At 40.8% G+C, this 27,364-nt stretch overlaps 2 protein-coding genes across 4 annotated transcripts in view; one reads left to right on the top strand and one right to left on the bottom strand.

The window, feature by feature from the left end:
• Window positions 1–1,717: 1,717 nt before the first annotated feature.
• LOC139289092 (sodium- and chloride-dependent taurine transporter-like) lies at window positions 1,718–20,780 on the top strand. Of its 3 annotated transcripts, none has more exons than XM_070910603.1 (14): window positions 1,718–1,829; window positions 6,453–6,682; window positions 6,780–6,914; window positions 9,220–9,454; window positions 10,081–10,213; window positions 10,922–11,056; window positions 12,311–12,414; window positions 12,556–12,680; window positions 14,320–14,432; window positions 15,524–15,661; window positions 16,076–16,178; window positions 17,668–17,768; window positions 17,910–18,080; window positions 18,963–20,780. In XM_070910603.1, exons 2-14 carry the CDS (start codon window positions 6,454–6,456, stop codon window positions 19,116–19,118), a joined length of 1,878 nt encoding a protein of 625 aa, XP_070766704.1. In that variant the 5' UTR covers window positions 1,718–1,829; window position 6,453; the 3' UTR covers window positions 19,119–20,780. The 3 variants fall into 3 exon arrangements, with proteins under 3 accessions (XP_070766704.1, XP_070766705.1, XP_070766703.1); XM_070910604.1 differs by lacking the exon at window positions 1,718–1,829 and adding an exon at window positions 4,014–4,024; XM_070910602.1 differs by lacking the exon at window positions 1,718–1,829 and adding an exon at window positions 4,286–4,343.
• Window positions 20,781–25,435: 4,655 nt separating this feature from the next.
• The window catches only part of LOC139288678 (glutamate receptor-interacting protein 2-like), a 29,816-nt gene continuing 27,887 nt past the window's right edge, over window positions 25,436–27,364 (bottom strand). Inside the window, exons 23-24 of the mRNA XM_070910051.1 lie at window positions 26,743–26,889; window positions 25,436–25,633 (exon numbers count right to left, since the gene is read on the bottom strand). Of these exons, the coding sequence (XP_070766152.1) occupies window positions 25,436–25,633; window positions 26,743–26,889 (345 nt within the window). The remainder of the gene's footprint in view (window positions 25,634–26,742; window positions 26,890–27,364) is intronic.

Below are 27,364 nucleotides of genomic sequence, written 5' to 3'. Positions count from 1 at the left end.
CTGGCTCAATATATAAAAAGATAACAAACTTTGGGGTGTTTTTTTTGGCAAGTTTGGCGAATCTCAACATTAGCCAACATGCTTTCACATCCTGTTTCTGAAACAACAATCTAATTAAAGTTGATCTTGAATGACTTGAATGACTATTTGTACAGTTGACACAAATGCCTCTCTGTTAACAGTACATGATGTTTTATTTACAATATCACTCATGATCTCATGGTCTCATGATCACTCAGGACCTTCTAATACATACACTATGGTTTGCATTTGAGGGCACCATCTTGATACTCCTAGGGAGACACATAACCTGCAATAGATGACAATCAATGCTTTATAGATCAGTTATAAACTATTAATAATGGCAAGTTTTGGGTTGCCAGGTTGTGAAAACTCACTTTGACTGGTTAGACCTTTTGAACACTTATTTCTAAACAAGATTAAGAGTCTACAGCCATGCTAGCAGCTCTGTGAGGCTGTACTTAGGCACGGCTTTGCTTTTAGCTAAATGCTAACATCAGCATGCTAACATGCTCACAACGACTATGCTAACATGCTGATACTAAACAAAGTGTACCATGTTCACAATCTTAGTGTAGCATATTAGCTCGCTAAGAATTTGATTTAATTATAATATGGAGCTTTAATTGAATACCCTTTTTGGCATGTCTTGAATATATTTCTAAAGCATGGAATAGAAGGAGAAAAGAACTTATGATAGATAAAATCTTCATACTTTACTACTTTACTTCCTAGGAATCAGATACAAACGGAGGCCCTGAAGGGTCACAGAGGGATTTTTTTTCTGAAGTACTTTTGCGTTTGCTCGCAGCAATTTTTGCGTTACGTTTGATATACAGTGCTTTACCTGACATGAACTGATGCATAAATGTAGATTTTGTGTTTGAGTTTTGTTTGTTTCATTGAAAGCCAGATATGTCGCCCTTTTGGTGGTGCTTGGAGAAAAGTCAGAGGATTGCCAAAGTCATTTTATTCATCCTCTGGGGACCATGAATGTGTGTCCAAAATGTCATAAAAATCCAAAAAATAGTTGTTGAGATATTTCAGTATGACAGACTGGCATTGCCATTCCAAGAGCCATGTTGCTAGCTTGCTAGCATGGCTAAGAGCTGAAGACCATCTGGACAGATATCCATTTATTTACATGACATAACGTTTATAACTGCAGACTTGGTGGCCTATTAGAAAGTGAAACCCCATGAGCATTTATTAATGGATTACCAACATTTAAAAATGCAGGGTTACCAAATAGAAAAGAAAAAAAACATGATGCAGGATTTTTCACAACCTGACAACCCAACATGTGTTCTTATTCTTGGCTTATAACTGATCTGTAAAGCATTAGTAAATTATTTATTAGCCATTGGTAAAGACATCACAGCTCATCGTTAAAATTGATAACTGTTTTGGTGTTTTTTTATTTTTTATTTCATTTTTTTTAATTTTCACCACATCAGACTTTATATTGAACATGTCAGCTAAATGTTCACTGCCTGGTTTTGCATGTCATGGGCAAAGTTTTCAAGTGAGAGTAAATCAATCTGTAAATGCCAAAAGAACATACAAGAGGTAATTCACAATATTGAGTGACTGCTGGAGAATCAGGTGAAGGGCGGACGGAGGGAGGCTGTCGCTTTAAGAAGTTGTTGCATGGAGAAGCTGGTGATTTTCCACTCAAACTGATATTAAACGCGCACCAGCTCGTAGAAACAATGGTCTCACAGACAAATACATCTAATTGTTTCACTCAGCGTTAAACGTAGGTTACAAAACAAGCAACTACAGGCTGCTCAGCGAAACGAGGACAGGTAATCCGGCATCTTTCTTTACATATCAAGTCAGTCAATGAGGTTGATAATGTGTTTATTTAACAAAAAAAAAAACAACAACAACAACTGCAAGATAGAATCACAGAATTACTAATTAATGTAGCTATCTGAAACTGACTGTCATATTTAGGATTATTGATTTAAAAATGAAACATTGATTATGATAGTGATGTATGTCATTCGTCGCCGTATTTTGATGTTGGACAGTCGGCATGCTTCTTCATTTGATTCTCTGATCACATCACATTTGCTCTCTTTTTGTCTTTGACATGATGTCTAATTATTTTCATGATTATTCCGCTAACGTGGCTGTGTTTTAACCCTGCTTTAAAAAGAACTTAAGCAAATAACGTTTCTTTTTTTTGCGGGTTTGGCCTTTGAACCCGCTTTCCTGTGTTTATATCTGATAAGACCCTGTTCGTCGGTTCTCTGTGATCATTTTTTGGAGGTCTGCGGTGATGCGTTCAGGCACGCCCCGGCTTCACAGTGACGTGTGATGTGTGGTGGGGAAGAGAAAAACATATTTATTGTCTCTTGCAGACTCCAGGTGCACCTTCATCTTCCACACCCACAATCCACTGAGTGAATGAATGAATGCATGAATGGTTGAGTGAATGCATGTTCACGCCCCGTAGAGGAAAGTCTGCTGAAGTAGGTCTGATGAACTAAGACGTTTACTAGCTTATATCTTGCTTAGTGGCACATACTTAACCTACTTCATCTGTCTCCGCCCTGCATGATTGATTGACGCATGTCCTTTAATAACTCCAATCCGCCCTCTCAGAAGGATAAAAGCAGAGGGGTTTCTGCTGAAAACAAAGTTCCCAAACTGGGGGGGCCAAACCTGGGGCCTTTCAGGGGTTGGTGAGGGGTTTCCCGAGGGTTCCCTGCAAAATAGGGAGTGTTTTGTTAACAATCACAATAATTTTACCTATGTGAAAATGTGACTTTCCTGGTTAATTGTTTTATATTTTAGTGTGAAATCAGCTCATGATATAGAACACGTTTGGAAACATTTGCTGTAGCTTGTCCATTGTATTCAAAAACCTAAAGACAAATGTGTTTTTTTAGCTAAATGAAGAGATAATATTGTTTGATTGTCTTTCTAGCACTGTGATTTCCTACATTCATGTAATACTCCTCAAACAAAAGACAGAATCATTCACACAAATCCTGATTTTAAAGCCCAAACTAAGATCAAACCTTAGACGACAAGACACAATAAAACCAAAACTCATGATGTTTAGTTTGAAGGTGGAAGTCAGAATACTGTATTCCAGTGTGACATTATGATGTTACCTTTAATCAGCAACATCTAAATCCTTTTCACAGGCTTTCTCTGAACACACACCACAAGGTTTTCACTTGATTACGGGGGGGACTCTTTTAGGAGACGATCCACATGAAACCGGCCTTTCTTTCTGTTCAAAGCATCTACCTTCACAATACAAGTCCTGTGGTCTCTCTCACAATAGATTAGACAACGTCTGTCAAAGGTTACGTAACCAAAATAGTATACAGAGTGTGACACTGACCAAAATATGATGGATTATGCCGTCATGCAGAGCTAAGAGGTGTCAAAGGTGTGCGCGCAGTGTTTAAACGTCAGCTTGTCATCAGCTGATCCTTGTCCCCCATTTAACTGTGCAAATCCTGCACGGGAATCTATCAGTTTTTAATTGACTCTTGCATGCCAGCCTTTGTCCAGCCATTGTGAGCTCTCGGAGCAGTGAGTGGTATCTAAACAGACCATGGACAAGCAGAGGAGACGCATTGCCTTATTAGGAGTTGTTATAAGCTGATACTGTACTCGTTTACATTTCCCAGATAACAAACCACATGTCATGAAAGAATGGAGGACAGTGATTAGAAATGTCCCGCATACCAGAAATTATTACAGCATATGCGCGTATAAAAATAGTTTTCACACAAAGATGCTTTGAAGTGGTGTGGTGATGTTATGAGGGGCTTGTTATGAAACATTGCTTCATATTTTAGTGTGTGCAACAGTAAAAAAAAAAAAAAAAAAAAAAAAAAGCACTTAAACTCTGAATGCTGCCTTCAGTTCATCCATTTGTACAAGATCATAATTCAAGACCAACCCCCCAGTGTTGGACCAGCCCAGCCTTTCTTTTCCTCTGACTTGTCCTCTGTGTCTCCAACATGAATAAGAAGTGTGCGTGAGTGCATGCATGTGTGATACACCCCCCCCCCCCCCCCCCCCGAAACCACTTGGCTGTGTGTATGTTTGTGGGCGGGGAGTAGTGGAGAGAAGTGGAAATTTACAGTCTCCCACGTTGGTACCTGAGTTGTCTGTCACAGCGAGGCAGCGTCCAATCTCCACTTTGGATTTAATTGTCTTTAGCCAAGGGGCGGGCCCTGCTGTCAGCTCCACTTCTTGTGACCCGTGTCGGCATAAAGGCATTCAGTACAGAGGAATGGTGACAGCTGAGAGAGAGGAACTCTATACATAGTCGCAGCCATGAAGGAAATGTAAGTTTTCTGAACTGCTATGCTGGAGAGGGGACATGATTTTAAAGGTTTTGCATGTGTATAGTGAAGTTTTTCTGTTTGAATGGGTTAAAAATAATCAAATCAAAAACAGTGTAATACTTTGGTGGATATTGTAAGAGTCCTTTTGTATGTTGAAAAGGTTAGATGATTTGAGAAAGAACTGCAAGTCGATTCTATTGTTGTTTTTTGTGATTCATATTGAAAGGATTTCTTGGTAGAAAGAGTCAGTGATTTCAGTTGAACATCAATGAGGCTTTTAGCAGTGATAATGTTGTGCCGAGGTGTTTTTTTATATAAGTTTAAGGAATTTGTAGACAAGTATGTCTGCGTTAAATCCCAAGGACAGTTTGCCTTAAGTCTCATCTGGCCGGCAGACAGTCTGCTAACACCATGCAGGCAGGTGAAAGCATACGCTGAGCAGACCCGACTAAAAGAGGAGGGAGAGGGGGGTGGGGGTGGGGGTGGAGGGATAAAGACAGAGAGAGAGAAACAGGATGAGGAACAGAGTGGGCAAGAACTGATCCAGTTATGTAAGGAGGTCTGAGAATGGAAAACGGTTCAAGTTGACTTGTCATGCATAACAGGAAGAGAGAAATCCTAGAAAATGATGGGACGCAGTGTGCACACAGGGGGATGGAGGGGTTGTTGTTCAAACGTTGATTAAGTGAAGACACACATGGCTCCCTGTAGGAATGTGAAAAGGTTTCAGGGAATCTTCTGCTTAATGTGTTTGTTGGTAGAAGTGCCCATTCCTGAGAGGGGGAAGTTGTTATTATCACTGTGGTGACTGTTATTCTGTTCGGAGTTGTTGTCCTGATTTAATTTCCCCTTATTACCCTCCATTTTTAAATGTTCCCCTTGTTTGCAACAGTTTTACGCTTTGTAAAGCTCTAGGTTCACATTTTGGAGGCTTGACACTTTTCTGTACAGCTTGTTCTTTTATCTGAACAACGCAGTCTAAATGTATTTTTGGAGTGAGAGTGAGAAGTATTCAACTCTGCTGACTTCCCTTCTTTAAAAGAAGAAGAAACCTCTCTCCCTAGTATTACAGTTAATCTCATATCTTACAATTAATTACAGCTTTCTCAGTGTCGCTTTTTTGTTCTTTTATTATGTGCCAGCTGGGAGCTTAAATCACATTCAGTCTTGACGTGTCTTACACAGTTATTCCTGTCCTATTAGGGTTTCTTTTCTCCTCTTTGGCTCATGCGGGGAAATAGGATACCTCGGGCAGTAATAACAAATCCCGTCTTTCTTGGAAAGGCGGTTTACAGTGTAAACACTCAAGTGAATTTAAGCTGTTGTATCTTCCTGAGAGCAGCCAGGGCTTTTGGGAATGCAGAGGGATATCTTTCTCCCTAGATTTGGATTACGGCGGGGCTGACTTGTTGCTGATACAGTAGCATAAGAGAAAGCTAAAAGAAAACTTTCCCTCGAGGGCCAGACGAAGTCTTTAAGGCGTGTATCGTGTCCAAACATTCCCTTCCTTTTCCTTCGGTGACAATGTGCCCCCCTCTGAGCAGAAAAACCCACCCTGAGACACAGAGTAAAGCTGAAAAAAAAAAAGCTACATGTACCACTGAAAGAAAAAAGCTACATGTACCGCAAATAAAAAAACACTGGTGTGAATGTGCACATGTTGTCCCCAAGGTGGTTGTCTTGCAGTTTGGGTACAGATAGACTGATTGATTGATTGAGGCAGATAAAGAAACTCAGTGTGTATTTTCACTGAGTGTCCCAGTGTACTGTATATTGCACTGTGTGAGACTGGTGTTGGATATTCCTTGTTGTGCTAGAATTAGTATTTTATCAAGCTTTTGCTGTCTCTTTCAGCGTAAATCAACTCCCCAAACATGTCTCTAGTCTGAATGACCTCCATGCATCAGATTAGTGAGATTAGCAACATAGTACTGTATATCACGTACTCAGTGGTTACACAGCATGCTGTAACGCAATCAGGAAACAGCATTATCTCCCTAATGCTCCTCCCTATCTGTGTCTTATTCCGCTCACCTCTGTCTCACTCTCTTTGTCTTTGTCTCTCATTATCTTATATGTCCTTTTTCTTTTTGTTTTTGCCGTCCACAGCATGGCACAAAAAGAGAAGCTCCAATGCCTGAAGGACTTTCACAAGGACACCCTGAAACCTTCACCGGGCAAGAGCCCAGGCACGCGGCCCGAGGACGAGGCTGAAGGCAAGGCTCCTCAGAGGGAGAAGTGGGCCAGCAAGCTCGACTTTGTCCTGTCTGTGGCCGGAGGCTTCGTTGGATTAGGAAACGTCTGGCGCTTCCCTTACCTTTGTTATAAAAATGGTGGAGGTAGGCAGGAGACACACAACAGAGTGTTAAGCCAAAAAATGGCGATCATAGCTAGAAGATGTCTTACTCTGAGCTGATTCCTGTGTCCATTACCCAGGTGCGTTTCTCATCCCTTACTTCATCTTCCTGTTTGGGGGTGGCCTGCCTGTGTTCTTCCTGGAGGTTGCACTTGGCCAGTACACCTCTGAAGGAGGGATCACCTGCTGGGCCAAGCTCTGCCCCATCTTCACTGGTCAGTCCAAGCACATAAACACAGCACATACTCACACACAGACAGAAAAATAGAAGCTCTGCATCACAGCACAAACCATCCCCGACAAGATCGTTTAATATTTAACGCTGAGTAAAAGCCTCATTTGTCCCAACAAGAATTCTGCCCTGATTTTCTTCCTGTTTCAATCCAGTACTCATCATTATTTGACATTATGTTCTGCTGAAGGCCCCTCCCTCCCTCCCAGTGTAATTGGACCAGTCTTACTTCATTAGGCTGCTTTGTGTTGTGTAAATGACATTACACAGTAAAACAGGAGTTGAATATTGAGAGTACTGAACATGGAGTGTCATGGAGGACAAATTATAGTAGTATACTTTAACTCCAGTCTCAGCTTCAGGTGGAGCATACACATGTGTACATATATATATATATATATATGTATGTGTGTGTGTGTGTGCGTGTGTGTACACATTGGACACATGTATGTAAACATAGATATACAAACATAAACACCACATGCTTGAAGGCACTCCAAAACATAAAGTCATCCTTGGATTGCAGATTTGGTGTGTATAACGGATTGATGAGTCCTTGGTTGCCATGGAAACAGACTAGCAAAAAAGAAAAACATCAAGTTGCCTAGCAATGGGTAAAGTCTCACGCAGCAGGTCTGCATGAAAAGATAATTTTTGTTGACACGGAGCTGCAGTGTGGATCCACTTGTTTTGTCTTCGCCTATAGGGTATTATAAATACTGTATGTCATCTGTGACGGCGTTGTCAGGGTCGGGTTCTCTCACCGGTCTCTTGACCTGAGATCACCATGAGCTACTGATACTCTAAGACACTCTAGGGCCTCTCGTTGCAGCCCCTCTACCGTTGAGTGACAGCTGTAGACAAGCTCTGTGGCACCGCACCTTCAGCAGCTGCTGTGACGCTCCTTACTCATGTTCTCACGCGGGACATGACATGAAGAGAGGAAACTGTGCAGCACCGGATCTCTAGCAGCTGCTGATGGTCTCCGCTATTCACGGAACGCTGAGGCTGCTGTCTGTCCATCTGGCGCAGCGTCTGGCAAAGCAGAGAGAGTCCACAAGTGGCCGCAAAACTGGCAAATCACAAATCTCTCCATTGTCCCCCCCCCCCCCCGTGTGGAGAATTGATGACTTTCCTCCCTGCACACCAGCACGCAGTCGGCTACCCACAAACCCACCTGTTACAGCATTGACTTGTCTATCAGTTTGCATTTGGAATGTGGGAACGAGGAGGTGGGGGCAACAGAGATGATGAGGTTAAAAATAATCTTGAGCACTGGAAGAGTACCGGGGATTTCTGTGCCCAGGTTCGTGGCAAAGTCATCTAAAAATAGCGTAAAAACAGTAAGGACATTATAACAGTAGGTTGCGGAGTCAAGTTTGGGAAGTTTACCCCTCTTTGAGTTAATAAAGGGTTAGTTGTTCTTTATGTTTGTGATAGCAGCCGTCTCCACCTCACACAAGCTTTCAAGGTTTAATTGAGGAATTTAACACCAAGGCTAAAAATCAGTGTTTTACTGCCCTCTCTGGTAGAAACTCAGTCACCTCAGTATCACTGGTGGGTGTGGTTGGGGTGTGGTCAGAAGTGTGCTCCGTTGCATCTGTAACCACACCCGACAGTGATGTCACAGTGTACTGACACACCCTGGAGTACACTATAGATCACATGACTACTTGTAGAGGTGTTTCTCGCAGCGATGAACCCACAGAGAATTATCACCCGACTCTGCTGTTCCCCCTCAGCTCTAAGGAGCTTTACAGCGCATTGTTGTTGTTTTTTTATTTTACGCCTGGTTCACTCTCACCACTCTCATCAGATTCGTGTTCAGTCACAGCTAGCAGCATTTTAGGTGAAAAGCTCTTAAAACCTACTGACCACGACCTGCTCAGCACCAAATGGCAGACAGACAAAGTCAGAGACCAGCTGGTGAACATAGTGGAGCATTTCGCAGCTGAAGAGACAGATATGAGCTGGTGTAGACCAAAAACAGAGCAAAAAGAGAGTCAATATTGGACTTACATTCTTCAGGTGACCAGAAACACAACTCCAAGTGAATGCTAACGTTGCTCTATATCAGCTGAATGTGTAAAGAAGCAACTGTTTGCCAACATGTTCACCATATAAAGGTGATATGGTGATGATATGCTGTGCTCACAGCTTGTTTCTGCTGCCCCAGAAAAAATCTGTTATTGCATGTTTAAATTAAGCTATCACACAAGCAAAAGCTTAATTAAAAGATCTCTGACTGTCTTGAGCTGATTTTAAAACCCTCTCCTCTCCTCCTCCAGGTATTGGCTATGCTTCTGTCGTGATCGTATCTCTGCTGAACATCTACTACATCGTGATCTTGGCCTGGGGACTCTATTACCTGTTTCAGTGCTTTCAGCCGGAGCTCCCCTGGGCAAAATGCAAGCAGCCCTGGAACACAGAATACTGTGTAGAGGACACAGTCCGCAAGAACAAGACCCTGTGGCTAGCAGCCAACATTACCAACTTTACCTCCCCCGTCACTGAGTTCTGGGAGTGAGTATTCACTGACAGCATGCCTAGCTCTCACACACACACACACACACACACACACACACACACACACACAATCAAATATACTAAAGTAACACTGACTCTTTATCTTGCTTGCGTAAATGTGTTTGAACAGGCACAATTCCTACAAAAGGCACTGTTTACTTTTAATTCTCCGCCAGTTTATTATAAACTTGATTTGCGCAGAACCTTTTATACGTTCAATGCAGCTCCTCAAAGTTTGACTTAAGTTGTCAAACTAAACTGAAATATCAACTGGAAATCTCAGTCTTTTTCATGCCCATTCGCTTTGTTACATGTTTGAATTTGATGGCAGTTCATCACAAGTAGTCACTTAAAGGTTCCAGGTTCAAAGCTTTTCCAAATAGTCTCACCATTTTAGTACATTCAGACTCTGGACAGGCCCGAGCAGCAGAACAGCATGGAAAGGCCAGCTCGTGTGTCTGTTTGATTTCCACTTTTATTGTCTTTTTAATAAGTCTCTCATGGTCATGGTCTACAGTCGTCACATGACATACTTCCTTGGGCGTGTTTGAAAATGTAACCTCTTCTGTTTCAAGTCCCACAAACTGCCATTGACCTGTTGTGTGCCTCCGTGTCCTCTGCAGACGCAACGTCCTGAGCATCTCTTCCGGGATCGAGGACATAGGGCCCCTGAAGTGGGACCTGGCCCTGTGTCTCCTAGCAGTGTGGGTTGTCTGCTTCTTCTGCATCTGGAAGGGAGTCAAGTCCACGGGGAAAGTGAGTGCTGAGGCGTAGACACATCCTGTACTTATTGTGTTGCCTGGATGCTGTTTGGCCTTTGCTTTCTTACCCCGACAAATCAGTGACAAAACACGGTTGCTCAGAGAAAACCCACAAGCTTGGAAGGCAGTTAATTTGGTTGATTTAGAGACACAAGCCTCAGTGCTGTCCTGGAAGTTACTTGTTGGCCAGACTCACTGTCGGCTGTAAACAGTTGACTGCCACTCCTTAGCCCTCTCTCTCTGTTTCTGTTAGAAACTGGGCCAGAGCCAACAGGAGGAACTCTTTGAGGAAAATTATTAACTTTATTGAGGACTGTTTGTGGGTTTATATCTGTGTTTAAGCCAGGTTCATTGTTGTGATAAGTCTGCCTTCAAATGATTACTGTTAATCTTTAATCTGATAGCAATTCAGAAAGTGAGAAGCCCTTATGTGTGTGCTGTAGTGTGCTGCTTTGTGCTCTCTCTTCTGTAAGCATCTCTTCACAGACCTTGCCTAGTTTTTTTTCTGTGGAAAATACTTAGGGGGGGAAATTGTTATCAGATAAAAAAGAACAATGTTTCTTTTGTTCTGCACTTGGAAAATTATGAGTTAAGAACTTAAAAAGGAAGAAGTGTTTATCCCATTGTATCTCAAGGATGATGAGTCATATGTCTGTTCAGTGTTGTTCAGTATTTTAGCTAATAATTCCATTGTCTTGTCTAGGTGGTGTACATAACAGCAACTTTCCCATTTGTGATGCTGATCGTGCTGTTGGTGCGTGGAGTTACCCTGCCTGGGGCATCTGAAGGGATCAAATTTTACCTGTACCCTAACCTGACCCGCCTACAAGATCCAGAGGTAGGATCAAAGATCGTTCACTTTTATGTCTCCGGGTATTAAAGGAATAGTTTGACACTTTAGGAAATATTTTGCTTTCTTGCTGAGAGTTAGGTGAGAAGATTGATACCACTCTCATGTCTGTACGGTAAATATGAAACTACAGCTAGCAGCCAGTTAGCTTAGCATAAAAACTGGAAACAGCTAGCCTGGCTCTGTCCAAAAGTAGCAAAATCCACCTTCCAGCACCTCCAAAGCTCACTAATTAACATCTCGTTTGGTTAAGCCATACAACCAAAGTGTAAAAAAGTATTGTCGTCTCTGTTAGGTTGCCAGGAAACCAGACTAGGAAGTGACTGGACAAGAAATAGTTCAACATAACCCTCCATAAAATCACGAGTCATTTTTACTTTTCAGTTACTCCCCGTTTCCAGTCTTTATGCTAAGCTAAGCTAACTGGCTTCATATTTAAGAGACAGATATTGAAGTGGCTTCTCATCCAACTCTCTGAATCTAAATCACTGTACTGTAGATGCATGATTTTACATCCCTGTAAAAGACGTATTTTCCTTTTTTTTGGGGGGGTTTTGTTATATAACTCTATTACATCATTTCTCATGAGTGATTGGATTAACATCAAAACCAAGCAGACATGTCTCGATCGGCTAGTCCCCATGTGTCTGTGGTTTTTAAATAAATAAGATTTAACTAGGCCTCACAGAGTACATGATGTTCATGAGGCTTCAAATAAAATTACTGACAATTCACCATTACACTCTGCTCTAGAGCAATGGGTATATTTAATTTGCTGTTTTTGATCTTTTCTTGTTTTGGAGTCTTTGTAGAAGCTTTGCTCCTGTGGAATTTGTGGTGACTGTTGTGCTCATTTTTATTAGTGGTTGCAATATTTTTATATCTGCAATAGATCACATGGCTACTAATGTGTAAAGGGGATGAACCAACTGCGAATTATCACTTGACTCTGCAGCTCCCCTCAGCTGTACTGAGCTTTATAGCATCTTGGAGCTCATTGTTTTGGTTTCATGGAGAACAACTTTACTGTTTTGGTTCACTCTCATCAGTGTTGTTTCCAGCAGACAGACACAATTAGCGACTAGCTGGTGAACGTAGTGGAGCATTTAGCAGCTAAAGAGCCAGATATCTCCCCCAGGAGTTGGTAGAGACCAAAAACAGAGCTAGAAGAGATATCAAAATAACCAACAAGCTTTCCATATTAACTCAAAAGGTGATAATATGAGACCTCTGTCTCCTCAGGTGTGGATTGATGCGGGAACCCAGATTTTCTTCTCTTATGCCATTTGCCTGGGAGCCATGACGTCACTGGGGAGCTACAACAAATACAAATACAACTGCTACAGGTGAGTTGAGTTTCCGCTGGGGGGGAGTGGGACTGTAGTAGTGACAGCAACTCGTGTCAGAGACGGTTGCGTGAAAAGAAAATGGGAACTTCGGTTCCACCTGTGTTCATTAACAACCTCCATGACATATGTGTGACATAGGGACTGTTTGCTGCTGGGAGGCCTCAACAGCGGTACCAGTTTTGTGTCTGGCTTCGCAATATTTTCCGTCCTGGGCTTCATGGCACAAGAACAAGGGGTGGACATTGCCGATGTGGCAGAGTCAGGTACGAGGGTCCAAGGTGATGGCAGCAGTGATGGTGGGTGCTGCTGCCAGACAAAAAAAAAAGAAAAGACAATTGGAAATTTATCGAGTTAGTCAAGCACCAGCAAATTTCAAATCAGGGGAAAAAAGTAATTTAAGTAATTGATTTAAGTCTCGGAAACGATGATGCTGAAATGTAGAGGTATCGGCAATTGCACACTCCTTGAATAAAAGCCTCAAAGAAACAGAATTGCTACTTCAGAGTGAAATATGTTCCACCTTTTTCTGAGGACAGATCACATTGCATTGGTCAAGTGCTGTGTGTTTTAGCTACACAATGAACTGCGGTGTTCAAGAGCTCCTGCACGGGGACATCAACATTATTACAGGTGGCACCAGGTGTCCTCATGTCCCACATTCAACCTGCTCATGTCATTTAGTAGTTTTACATCTTTTTGACCAAGGGACATTGCCAAGAAGATTGGCACTGTACTGTTTGTACTCTACTGTATATGACTTTTCTGACCAGCAGCACTGCACTGTAAGCCCAGTTCTGTTAACAAGCTGTGGATCTCCTGAGGTGGACGCCACCGGTTCTGTTTCTGCCTTCCCTTTTTTACTCTATGTGGACTTTGAAGGAGATGCGTCTTCTTTCAGCATGCTCGCTCTGTTCAGTTAAAATCAAACTCTTGCTGTCTTTGAGACATAATCATGTGAAATCAAACTACATTTGTATGACAATGACAGGGATTCTGTGATGGCATGTTAGCATGTACATACAAGATAGTCCATCATATATGGAAACATAACCAAAATTCATAAATTAAAGCATATTTTTAATGAAGAAATGACCTGCATTTTGCTCAGCTGTTCAATTGAGGCACTATTTTATGTGATTGCTGTCTTTGTGTCTTGTGCTCTTATTATATCCTGTTGAACTGGTTCATGGCTTTGCTAAAATCCTCATCTATTTTGTTTGGATAAGATTAGATTCCACTTTATTGTTATTGCACACAGTAAGTACCAATACAACGAAATGCAGTTTAGCTTCTTACCAGATAGTGCACACAGAAGCACAAGTGCACAAAGAGATACATGAATATCTAGTAGTATAGGGCAAAGAGGAATGTAACTGTGATATATACAAAACAATCATGTAAAGCAGCTGTGATATGTCAGTATGTAACTATAATAAGTGCAGTATGAATAGAAGCTAATAAATAGTACGTGCAGTAGAGTGGTCTGGTTATGTTATGTTATATAGAGTATAACCAGTAGGCAGTTATGTAATGTGTACAGTGTAGAAGAGACAAAATGTACAGTTGAATATGGTTGTTGCTATTTGTCCTGCAAGTAAACATATACAGGACCTGAGAGCATGAAAAAACACTCAAAGGGGAATTTTATTTCCTTATAGCCACTCAACACACAGGGCCAACAAATAATAAAGATTCAATCAAGACAGTTTGTCTTTCAATTGTTGAACATATTAGATCATATTTGTTGTAGATTACTGGCAGTGCCAGACCCTGCTCAGCCTCTCTAGCTCAATCTTTACATTATTTTTCCAATCCCCTTATGTCGTCCAAGCTGAAATCAGATAGAAATTCTAATTCCGTCCTCCGCCCCTTCTCCCCATCCCCACTATGTTCTCCTTTCAGGTCCTGGCTTGGCCTTCATCGCCTACCCTAAAGCTGTGTCCATGATGCCGCTGCCAACCCTCTGGGCCATCCTTTTCTTTATCATGCTGCTGCTTCTGGGCCTCGACAGCCAGGTGAGTATCTCATCATTCTGGTGTCAAGCTAAGTACAGACTAGTTGGTAGGTGTACTGCCCATTCATTTCACATAGACACCTCCCAGATCCCTTGGGTTGGTTGGCTCCTGCCAGCCCCAATGTGTAAAACACATTTAGTGTCTCTCTGATCCACATCAAACGTCTCAGAGGTATCAGATAACTGACAGACAGGAAAATCAGCTTGTCCCCACAAAGGCATTTTACTACCCCTCTCGCCCGCACTATGTGAGGATTATGGCCCTTTTAATGCCCTGTAATACCACAAATTAAGTTTTTAGAAGTTGATGAACGTTTGCCAAACATTTAGCTAGTAGAAGTCATTATAATAACTTGCATGCAAGTCATCAAGCTTTGATAGGAGGCAGATCTTTGATTAAGACAAGATAATCTAAGTAGACAAAACACAAGTGTACGCCCGAGGGATTCTCTGGCTATATCACATTTCCTGCCTCCAAGTGTAATTCTACTCCTGTGCTAACTCAGTCCCGCACATGGCCGGCTACTCATCTCAGCCAGTGCTCTAAATATGAGCACATGTAAATACTTATGCAGCTATTTCCATGAAAGAAACGGTGCAAGTGTCAGTGTGTGTGTGTGGGTGCGTTTTTTGACCATAAATTTCATGCAGATTTGTAGCTCTGAATGCTATATATTGTTAACGTCGCTCACACATACATGCCACTGTTATGTAAGAGGTTTTTGTTTGGTTTTCGAGCAACAAAAGGGCATGTTCTTGGTGCAAAAGAGTACTTTGAAAGATAGGAAGAACTTGAGAATTTTGTTATGACATTATGTTGCTTATGAGGCAATGAGGAGACACAGGGGAGCACGAGAGAGACACAGACTGGGAGACGGAGACAGTGATTCACTGTTGTTTTGTTTCTGTTGTGTCTTGGTAGCAACAAACCAGTGCTGCAGAGAGGAGCCCTGTTTAAATTCTCATTACTGCCCAACAAAGACAGCTCTCATTCTCTAATCACTGGTTTGTAGAGCTGCATGCACACAGAAAAGAGACATTGTTTTTTTTTTTCTTCCTCTGAGAACTTAATAGTTGCTTTTGTCCCCACAGTTTGTTGAAGTTGAAGGACAGATCACCTCTATTGTGGATCTATATCCGTCCGTCCTCAGGAAGGGATACCGACGAGAGATCTTTATAGCTGTGATGTGTCTCATAAGCTATCTCCTGGGACTTGCCATGGTAACGAAAGTAAGTTCACCCACATGTCACTTCATGGAGCCTCTGCGCTCTCACTTCTGCTGCTTATCCTGTAAAAAAAAACAACAGCAGAGATAACGCCACAGACTTTCCACTTGCCTGTCGGCTGCTGCATTGTTACGACCTAATATGGCTTCCTACCACCTTCACCACTCACATCCTGTGTGTCTGAATGGAACAATTCGGAATGCCGTTTTCCGTTTAGCAGTTAACCGTGCTTCAATGGCGTCTCAGCACCTGTTGAACTCTGCCTCTATTGGTAGGGTGCCAGCATTCTTGTGCGCCGCTTTCAACACCCCCCACCCACTCTGCTTTTATACCCCCTTCTATCTCTGTGACTTTCTTTCCCTCCACACACACATCAGAGAGATAATTAATGCAGCTTTTCTTCTCTTCTTTTTCCAGGGTGGCATGTATGTGTTTCAACTCTTTGACTACTATGCAGCCAGTGGTGTGTGCCTTTTGTGGGTTGCATTCTTTGAATGCATTGCTGTAGCCTGGGTGTATGGTAAGTGGAAACGACTCTATGTGATAGGTTAGTGTGTGTGAGTATAGTGTGTGTCGTTTTTCAAAGTAATGATCCTGAAGAGTTGAAAACAAAAAAATGATGTCCTCGGTGGTAAACAAAGGTGTCCCTGTGGTTCTTTCCAGGTCAGTAGTAAATATGTTTAACTGCATGCAGGGGCGTGGTGAGGGGGGTGGGGATGGTGTTGGTCCTCCGCTAGATTGTGATTGGCTATCCAGGGTTGCCTCCCACCAGATTACATCCTACCGTTATTAATGACAGAAGAACGTTTAGCTTAATGAGAAAAACCTTAACTGGAATGAAAGCAACGCTGCAATCCAATAATAAACTAGTTAACATGTTACTATTTGCGTGAAGCCATCTGATTATTTTAATTGCAATAAATCATGCGTCTGCCAAACGTGCAACCAGTGTATGTATACTGTTGTGACTGTGAGTATGTTTCCCCAAATAACTCTCATATTAAGGGGTGCAGAAAAAATGGTCTCTCCAACCCTGATATTTAAATTCTCTTTCCTGCCCCTTATTACTCCTTCGAATTGGTCTCCAGCCCCTAACTCTGTACTGCAGCTTTAACATTCACAGGCATGAACATGATGGCAGGAATAACCCCCATATCTAAGCAAGGCAATTATAATATGTTAACACAACACATTGTCAATTGTCCCTTCAGTTGCAGGAAATGCCTCAAAATAAACCAAAAACCCACAATATTCTAGTGGAAGTTTAGCCTGAGCGGTAAACATAAAATATTCTTCACTTAATAACATGAAATATTCCCATCTACTCAATCTCTCTCAGTAAACACAAATTATTTCCTCCAAATTAACTGAAATATTTTCTCCAACTGCACAGTCCCAGACTTAATTCTATTCAGTCAAGAAACAAATTTTGTCCTTTTAACAAGAGTCCCTTAAATCCATAAATAAATCCATCCTAAGTCCATGGCTTCACGTGATGTTTGCAGACGAAAGTGCAGGTTGCTTATTGACACCATTTGTTCATGACCAAGTTACTCGCAAAATGTTAAAAGGCAATAACAACAGAATAAAACAACATGTACAAAGGATCATAATAACTAACATCTGGCACATATACAGCACAGTACACACACCCCAATAAACAATGCAATAAAACACAGTTCATTACAATCAACACTGAGGAGAGATAAATGATGACCTAGTAAACTAGCTTTAACCGACAAAGCCGAGGCTGTTTATACTATATACAGAATATGGTACACGACCCAGTGGAAATAAATGCTGCAGTTTAGGGCAGACAACAGAGATAAAAGGCCATAAACCTGCTCATTCCCAAAGGTGGATGTGTAGGTCATTCGACAGTAACAAACAATAACACGTGAACAGTAGCGCCTAATGGTATATTATGTACAATATTCTTTATTTTGACCAACTTTGCTGAAACATATGCCAGAACTCATGTTATGCTTTATTCTCTTTGTGTTGAATAGGAGTTGATAATTTCTATGATGGACTTGAAGATATGATGGGCTACAGACCAAACCCATGGATGAAATGGAGCTGGACCATAATCACTCCTGTCCTCTGCATGGTGAGAGATCAGCGGCAGCTTTTGGCGTGTCACTTTATTGTGTTGGAGTCATGGGCATGGACATGTGACAAATGTTGATACTTTCAAGGTCACAGAGAGGTGTACAACGTGTACTAAAAGAAGCATGTGTTTGTTTCCCAGGGCTGCTTTGTCTTCTCCCTGGTGAAGTACAAGCCCTTGACCTATAACAAGGTGTATGAGTACCCTGATTGGGCCATCGGTCTGGGCTGGTTTTTGGCCCTGTCCTCTATGATCTGCATCCCCATGGTGATGGTCATCAAGATCTTACAGTCTGAGGGACCCCTGATCGAGGTGAGCCGACTCAACCCTTTGCTTTTAAAAGAATGGTTTGAAATTAGATGAGAGGATCGATATCGCGCTCATATCTGTACCTTAAATATGAAGCTAGAGCCAGGAGATGGTTAGCTTAGCATAAAGACTGGAAACAGGGTGAAACAGCTACCAGCACAATTGATTGATGGAGGGCAAGACGTTTTAGTGCTAGAAAATATTTAGTCAGTTCTTCTGCTTTTTGAGTTGAAAACTTAACTCATGTTTAAGACATAAAAGCATTTGAAATCATGATTTGAAAAATGCAGAAATTATGATCACGAGAGAAACAAACTAAAGACTTGTAGCTAGCTAACCTCCCTCCAAAAATATGCCATTATACTCTTTATGAATATTAATTCAAACATAACTTCTAGTTATTCAGACATGTTAATTCAGATATGTTAATGTGGGTCTGCACATGACCCACATTAACATATCAGCTAACATTAGATAATGTTAGCTAACATGTTAGCTAACATTATCAAACATGCACTTCACTTGTGGTAGCTAACATTAGCTACCATTGTACCATTTTTTCAATAAAATCATAAAACAACATTGTTAAACCCACAGTCAGCGTGTTCAGCTAGATAATGCTGTAACACCTCGCACAGCCAATAGTGGTCATGTAAGCCCCAAAATGTTGAACTGTTCCTTTAATAAAGCGTGCATGGTGTATATATAGAAATGTGTGTTTCAAATTGATATGACTTGAATTATTTATCATGTACACAAATACAGATGTGATGCATGTTTGAATTACGATGTTTGCCATTTTAAATTTGGAAACTGCCATGTTGAGCCTTAAACTGCCCCAGTTTCTGATTATCATTAGTCTAATCTCTCGTCTCCTTCCCTCAGAGGATCAAAGCCGTGGCTGCGCCGGCGAAGTCAGGCGTGAGCTCTCGCCCGAAAGAGTACAGTTTGAAGGGCAGCGAGCTGACACAGCCCCTGGACCCAAACGGGAACAATGGCTTGATCAAGCCCACCCACACCATTGTAGAAACAATGATGTGAGCGCTCTCTGTGAGAGGAATAAGATTGATGTGCTTTCTGTGTTATTATCATATTGCTAACATTGATAATGGTAGGTTTACATTGTCCAATATATTCACATTAGAGATACTCTGGTTTGATTTCTATGAAGAGAGTTATATATTGTTGTAATTTTTTTTTCTCTTGTAATTTTTTTTTTTTTTACTATATCGATATTGTTGATGTTACAATTGTTGTTGCTGTAGTTGGCACTGATCTCAGTTTAGGCAGTATTTTGAGATAGAACATGTTCAATGTTTACTACCTGTCTGTTGATTCCGGAGAGATGAGGAATTTGCTTTTTTTGATGTAATAGAAGAAAAAGGAGAAATTCTCACTTCACATAAATTCTGTAAACTAAACAAGTAAATAACCGTGTAAAAGGTAGAAAACGTCCAAACACCCTTATGTGATAGTGGCAGTCTCGTTGCCCAAGCTACTTTTTAATCTCTTGTTGTTGTTCATCCCTGCAGTGAAATTGAATGTACCTCCGCTAGCGGCGGAAGCGAGCCGAGCCACCCGCATCTCTCAGAGTACATATCCATAACATGTTAAGTGGCAATATGCAGTGTATAGGGTTAATCTAGCTTGACATCCTTTAAGTTACAAGTTGAACAAGGCCTTGGCCAAATACTGTGAGAAATGCATTCATAAGAAGATCCATCCTCAAAAAACAGTTGAGACAAAATCATAAAAGAGAAGAACAGCTAAGAAAGAGGAAGTAAGGAGAAAAGGGAAGTGGCATTTTTTGAGTATTTGTACACTGCCTGTGTGACTACTATAGTCAGTCCCAGTGCATTTATTGAAACCTCTCTTTGCACTTTATATGTTGTTTCACCTTTATTGTAGTATTTGTTTTTATTGTTGCAAAGTATTTGCAGTTACATTTGCGACACATTTCAGGAGGAAATATTTTTAGCTTCTAACTTTTTGATATTGTACATTTTGATATACAGTATCTAGTTGTCTCCTTGCTAAGACAATGACAAAATAGAGTAGAAATCAAATATGATGTCAAATATTCTGATTCATAATTATTAGCAGGATCTGTGAGAACATCACTTAAAAAGTAAAAACACGACTTTTGTTTTTTAACATCCTGACAACTCTCTCCATTGTGCTCATTTCAGTAGCAGACGTGCGCCGCAGAACTACCACTGGATTCTAGTTTCTAATGTTCGGTGTAGGCATTTGTATTGTAGAATTTTAATTGTTTGTAAATCACATATGCCTTTTTGTAACAATTTTATACTGTACATCATATGAACACCATCACTGATTCATTAATTTTACTGACAACTCAGCAATTTCTTTTATAAATACTGATTACATTGTGAGCCTGGATTACATTTTTTTCTGCGTGCAATATCCATTGAAGCAGTGGCATTCTCTGCTCGTTCAAAATGCACCATCAAATTTGAAATAATTGTAATGTTCAATAATGCAACAACTTGCACAGTTAAAAAAAAAAAGTCTAAAGGAATTGTTGCCACCACAGTACCGTGCTGCTTTGTCTGTAAAAAGATCTTGTGCTACTTGGAAATTCAAGTGTACCAAAGTATTTTTGTCTCACAGTTGTCCCCTTCGAGATGCACATTGCATCATTTCTATATAGATTACAAATAAACATCTTTTTCTTTGGAAGCTTTTGTGGTAAAATTATTTTATTCTCTAAATATGAACATCTCTGAACTACTTATACCTCATCATTCCTGAAGTAGAGAAATGTCCATCTATACATCTCACACAAATATATATATATATTACCATTAATATGTCAGATATTTCATTTTTGAGGCTGAAATAATTAGTGACAGGATTGACATGTATGTAACTTTATAATACAGTCCGTGATTGACTGTGTCATTTTGTTGTACGAAACAGGTACCAATGAAATACTTACTGGTTCCTTCTAGTACAGGAAGAAAACAAGACTATGAGGAAGAAGGGCGTAATATCGGGATATTTTGGAGGAAGCACTTAATCAATCCAAACAGGTTGGCTAAATCGCCTATGGAGTGAGTTTTAGTTTAACGTAATCCTTATAAGTGCATTGCTGAACACCCAAAAATGATTGACAAGTCCTTCATTATTCAAAGATTTGTACCCCCTTTCTTTGAGTTATCTACCTCAAAACTACATTGCAGTACCTCAACATGGGCGAGTACCCATATATGTAATGTTCTTCAATAACCCCTTTATTTGAGCTTCAACAGATTTTCTAAAAGCCCTACTTGTTACTTTACTGTATCACTGTAGTTTTGGTACCATATATGAAATATGTTATACCATATTTACTTTATTGGTTCAGCAGACAGTGTTGTTAACACTATTTTTCAAATTTTCAATTTCCCAATACTGTACGCCGTAGGTGTCCAGTATTTACAAAAATACTTAGTATTCTGCTCTCCTGTAAAAAGTACTCCCTTGTTCCCTATAGTCTTGTTTTCTTCCACTGTGCCTTCAGTACATTTAAGAATCAGTAGTAGTATCTTATTGGTACCTGATCCATACAACAAAATTACACTGTAAATACTGGGCTGTATTATAAACTGTTAATTCTAAACATAATAATCATGACTGCATATCGAAAGAGTCGTTTGCTGAAAGGAGATCTAACATCGCACGGATGATTTAGAGGCTGAACTTCAGCACGATATCATCTTATCTGTCTTCATGGACGTACAGGCCCTGCAGGAATGAGCTGGATATCATTGCAGTTCTTAACTTTCAAGATGACTTAATTACAAGTGCTGGGTTGTGTGTGCACAGCCTCTAGTCTCTGGTTTGGAGAAAGTTGTTGCATATGACTTTATCCACTAATCAAACACTGCTTAGCATTGTTTCTATTAGACTTTGACTGTGAGCAGTAAACTTGACCATGTAACTGTTTCCCCCTTCCAGCCTTCATCAATACTGTCTATTTTGAGTAAGTGCATTTTGATTTCACCCCTGAAATAGCTATCTATATGTATCTGAATGTCCACTGAGTCACCACCCCGACTCCCACCTCACCCCACTCCCTGTGACGGCTCATCGACACTTGTCCTAAATGTTTCAGGGTGTCCGTCCCACCATCAATCTAACGCCCCCCAGCAGGTGGGAACTGCATTGACATCTCACCCACAAAGATGGCACTGGCTTATTTGGGCATGTCTCTGGCGTCCCACTGTCCGTCCTAAGCCCTCGAGGCACTGAACCCCCAAAGACTTTAATTCATGGATGATCAACATAAGTGCCAGAGTGCAGGAGGACGCAAGGGCTCCAAATGCTCCATGGAAAATGGGACAGCACTTTGTGAAATCACGTTACCTGGACTTGCAGCTGCATTTCTGTGAAGAGTCAAGTGAGGGGCTCGTGTTTGACATGTAGATTAATAAAGCTTAGTGTTTGAACTTCATGAACATGAAATAATTAGGTTTCAAATCTGGTGAAAACAAATGATCATATTCACGTCTTCATAGAACAAATAAGACACCAAATTTGTTCTTCCCAGCAGTTTTTTTTTAAAGGATTTTGGATTAAACACAGTTCTGAATTGTGTGTAATTCCCTTGATGAAAGTCTAATAGCACTGCAGACTCAAAAGTCCATTAGAGAGCTGGCAAGTACTTGTCTATTTCACTCTTCAGTCTTTGCAGATTTATTGCGTCAAAGCAAAGAATCCTTGGAGTGGACAATTTGACTTTGGGCCCATTCATTGACGAGGTTGGTCGACACCACATTGGAAACTGTGTCCCAAATCAATACTACATACTGATTCTGAGCAAGTTTTTAGTATACAAACAAAATGAAGCGTACTCTAAACAGACAGACTGTTTGTCTCTCTGTGAAGCTAGCTTGGCTAAATGATAGCTAAATGGTAATGTCAGCTTGCTAACATACTCACAATGACAATGCTGTTTAGCAGGTAAAATGTTTACCATGTTCACCAATATAGTTTAGCGTAGTTTAGTGTGTTAGCATGCTAACATTTGCTAATTAGCACTATACACAAAGTACAGCTGAGGCTGATGGGAATATCGTTAGGTATTTGCTCACAAATCAAAGTGTTGACTTGATGATGGCGCTAGATGAAAGGTCAGGTGATCACCAAAGTCATTGCAATTCACCTTGAGTGAAGCATGAATGACTGTACCAAATTTCATGGCAATCCATCAATTAGTTGTTGAGATATTTCAGTCTGGATCAAATTGGTCGACCGAACGACATAAAATATTTGCATTACACTTCACTGACACACTTTTGGCTCATTTGGAGAAATCAGGAGAGAGAGAGAGAGAGCCAACGATAAACACCACACTGTTCAGAAACCAGAGTCAAATCAACGATGCTTTCATAACTTTATTCTCATAAAAAGAAATAAATGTCTTAGTTTATAATAAATTAAATAATAAAAAATAAAATAATATCCAATAAATCTTACAAGTTCATTTGAACGGATTCCTGACATATTCAGGGAGGATGTGGAAATGAACCAAAAAATGTGCAGCCACATTCAGTATCACAGCTTACATGAAGATACTATACTGTATGTGCATGTACTGTAAATAAAAATAAAGCACTGCATACCATGATACTTTATACAGTAAAATAAAAAAGGTACAACACAGTAAATTAATATAAAACCTTAAAAATAGGCCTCTGTATACAACAAGACATTTAATATAAGACATGAGCCTGAAATCAGATTGAAAAAAGGTCACTGTCCCAAGGATTAATCAGTCTTGAATGCTGCTCTAAACAGGACAGCGCAGCTATCTCACAATGTCTTCACATCAACCAACACATGAATGAAATGAAATACGTTTCTTATTTCCAGGGAGGCAGCTGGATCAGCGGGCCAGAATTGTTACACAAAAGCTTTATAAAAAACACAATGTCATGATAAAAAAAGGGAGCACTCTCACAAAGATCCTGCTGGAGCTACTTGCTGAGGGCAAACCCTATGCATGCTTAACATGCTCATAGACACTGGTAGGAAAAACAGCTACTGGAGAGAGGAATAAACGGATAATCAGTCAAGTCAGACGTGGAGCAAAAACAATAAAATCATTCATCACTGAAAATTGAAAGGCATTTCATCCTCCGTTTTGGGAAAGGATGTGATTCACTTAAGGAAGCATCAGTGATGGACCACAAACCAACCCATAAGTCCTTCTGGTGCAGTGCCACAGACAGAGACTCACAGTGAAAGTGAAACGTGAAAAAGTGAAAGGGAGATTTGAACTAATGGGTCATAACAGAGAAATGTGCAAATGCAGTGTTAGAAAGAACAGAAACTGAAAAACAACATCTTTGTAAACATGTGGCTGAGTCATCAAGACAGGAACAAAAGAAAAATCCAAAATGCAACATTACTTCTTAACCCTGGAGTCTCTCTGGAACCATTAAGAAACTATTAATCCATCAAGCGACACCCACTTTAAAACAGAAAGTTTAGAGTGTCTTCACAAGCATTCCTGGTATTAGATAGATATAAGGGGCTTTAAAATATAATTAATGATACTTAATAGCAGAGGGAGCATTCTGCCTATTTGGAGGCACTGTCCCTTCTCTAGGACAGGCAGTGTGGAGGAGAGACTGGAAACGAGGGCGCGACGCCAAGTCGTGGCTGAAGTAACTCAAATAAACACAATGTGCCTTGAACCTTAAGTCCATTAACACCCTGTGTGTCAGTGTGTGTGTGTGTGTGTGTGTGTGTTTTAATGCATGTAAAGCATTGCGTGTGCGTCCTTTGTGTCCAACAAAAAGAAAGGTAAGGACAAATGTTCTTTCACTGGGAACATGAAGCTCATTAAAGCACAAGGTAGTAAATGTATTCAATGTGTGTGTGTGTGTGTGTGTGTGTGCAGCATTTGACTCTCTCCAGAGCTGAGGCGTGTGTGTTGACATCCTGGCTCAGTCAGAAGCTATGACTCCTCTGTTATATAACCCTGCATGTGGCTTTGCCTCTGGAGAGAGAAGGGGTGGTGTGGAGGGGGTGGGGGGTGGGGGGTGGGAGGGGGGTGACTGCCCTGAAGCCAGAGCCTCCTCTGAAATGCATCATGTGAACACAGTGACTAAAACCGGCAATAGTGAACACATGCACTTGTAACTTTATGAGTGAGAGATGCTTTCAGGCAGGGAGAGTGGCTGTTTCTGTTTGCGCATGTGAGAGGATGCTCTGCGTGCTGAACATGAGTGTGAAAGGTCTGTCTGAGAGGTACCATGTGATAAACAGTGTGTGTGTGTGTGTGTGTGTGTGTGTGTGTGGTCCCAGTGCTAGAGAGTTTCAAAAGCTAGCGTCTGTTTTTGTGGTCACAGGGCGATGCTGTTGGTCCTGCGCTCGGGAAAGCAGAAGAGTGAGTTTGAGAGGTCGTCACAGTCGTCGGGCAGCCCAGCGTCTGCTGCTGCCAGTGGATTCCTGCTAATGACCAAGTCCAGGCTGTCTCCTGCGTCTATAATTAGGGGCACAGTTAGACAACAGTCCAAGTCCCTGGTCCTGACACGGTTCACCTGGAAGATTAGAATCAATGAAATCATTCAACATGCCTGCTACATTCACATTTCTTTAAAAAGGAATAGTTTGACTTTGTGGGAAATCTGCTTATTGTTTTAATGGTGAGAGTTTAATTTCATTTTTTTAGCAGGACAAATAACATATGAATAACATGACCAGCTTTGGGCCAGACTCAGTTTAGAAACTGCCATAAAATAGCTTAGACAAGACAAACAGAGAAACAATAAAAGTAACAAGTCTGACAAAAAAACATTCTTCATATACAAAGGGCTGAGCGACAAAACTATTTTCTTTTAAGTGAATACTTAACATAAAAAGAATACCATATTTGGCAGGTAACAGCAAGAAAAACAAAACTAATTTTAAATGTGTACAGAGACAGGTTACACAGAATTTGAAGGCCTGAGAGAAGATATTGGTTGATGAAACGTGTTAGTGATTACATGTTTGATTCAAAAGAAGATTATACTTGTATAAATGTGTAAATTGTTGGAGTGAGTATTTCTAATGCGATATGGGACTTTATTCCAACTTTTGTGTACAGAAAAAAGGATCTCAAACCATCTTGATTTAAGATCAAGTCTTGCAGAGTTATTTCCTGAACAGATTAATACCTGTTATGGAAAGATGAGAAGATGGATACCACGCTCATGTCTGTCAGTTATATATAACAGCTAGCAGCTAGCTTGGCTCTATGTAAAGGTAGAAAAATCTGCCTACAAACACCTCTTAAACTAACATGTTATATCTATTTCACTTAATCCGTACAAAAACAAAAGTGTAAAGTGTGGTGGGGTGGTGGTGGTTATGTGCTGGGCACCATGACTTCGTGTTTCCTCCCGTTTCCAGTTGTTGTGTTAAGCTAAGCTAACCATCGCCTTGCTGTAACTTCATATTTGACAGACAGACATCTGTCTAACGCTCTGCAAGAAAGTGAATAAGCGTATTTCCCAATAAAGCCAGTAGATGTTAGCTTAGCTTAGCATAAATAATGTTTCCCCTAGCTTCCAGTCTTTATGCTAAGCTAAATGACAGTTTAGTAAAAAGTGAATTTTCCAAAATGTTGAATTTCTTTAAACATGACTTTTGTTGACATGAACAGTACCTGAAGAATTCGGTCGAAAGGTTTTAACCCTGCCAGGTCAGCGGGGCCATCCGGGCGGATCATGTTGACATAAACCCCTTTCTCCAGGAGCCCGTCGGATACACTGAAACCAAAGTCATGACTCTCAAGGTCCTTCCTCATAGTCACCTGCAAACACGATGGACCTTAGAGTTACACTGAGATTGTACAGCACAGCACATATTCATTAATATCTAGAGGCTTTAACGCATGAGTTTTGGCAATATATAAAAATGTACTCCAGCAATTTAGCATTGCACTCTCATAAAGTTGGGGGACTTGTGGTAGCAGAGGGCTGAATATGCTGACTTTTAGTTCATTGTATGACTACGTCCACTTCCATTAGATCCTGCCGTCTCCTAAATGCCTGCAAATTTCCAGTTCCTAAACAGTCTCCAAGACGGAGCGGGGATAACTTGTTTTGTCAGACTTGACAGAGCTTCCTCCACAGTCTCAGAAGACACTATACAACATTATATATCTATTTAAGTAATACTCAGGCATTTAAGATGAAAAAGAATACAAAGTGCTTGATGAGAATATGGATATCACTCTCATATCTGTCCGTTCAATATGAGGATACAGTTAGCTTAGCATAAAAACA

Source organism: Enoplosus armatus, chromosome 8, assembly GCF_043641665.1.
Source record: "Enoplosus armatus isolate fEnoArm2 chromosome 8, fEnoArm2.hap1, whole genome shotgun sequence".
Taxonomy (NCBI): domain Eukaryota; kingdom Metazoa; phylum Chordata; class Actinopteri; order Centrarchiformes; family Enoplosidae; genus Enoplosus; species Enoplosus armatus.
Note: the sequence above shows the minus strand (reverse complement) of the source record. Positions and strands in the feature narration are given on the sequence as shown.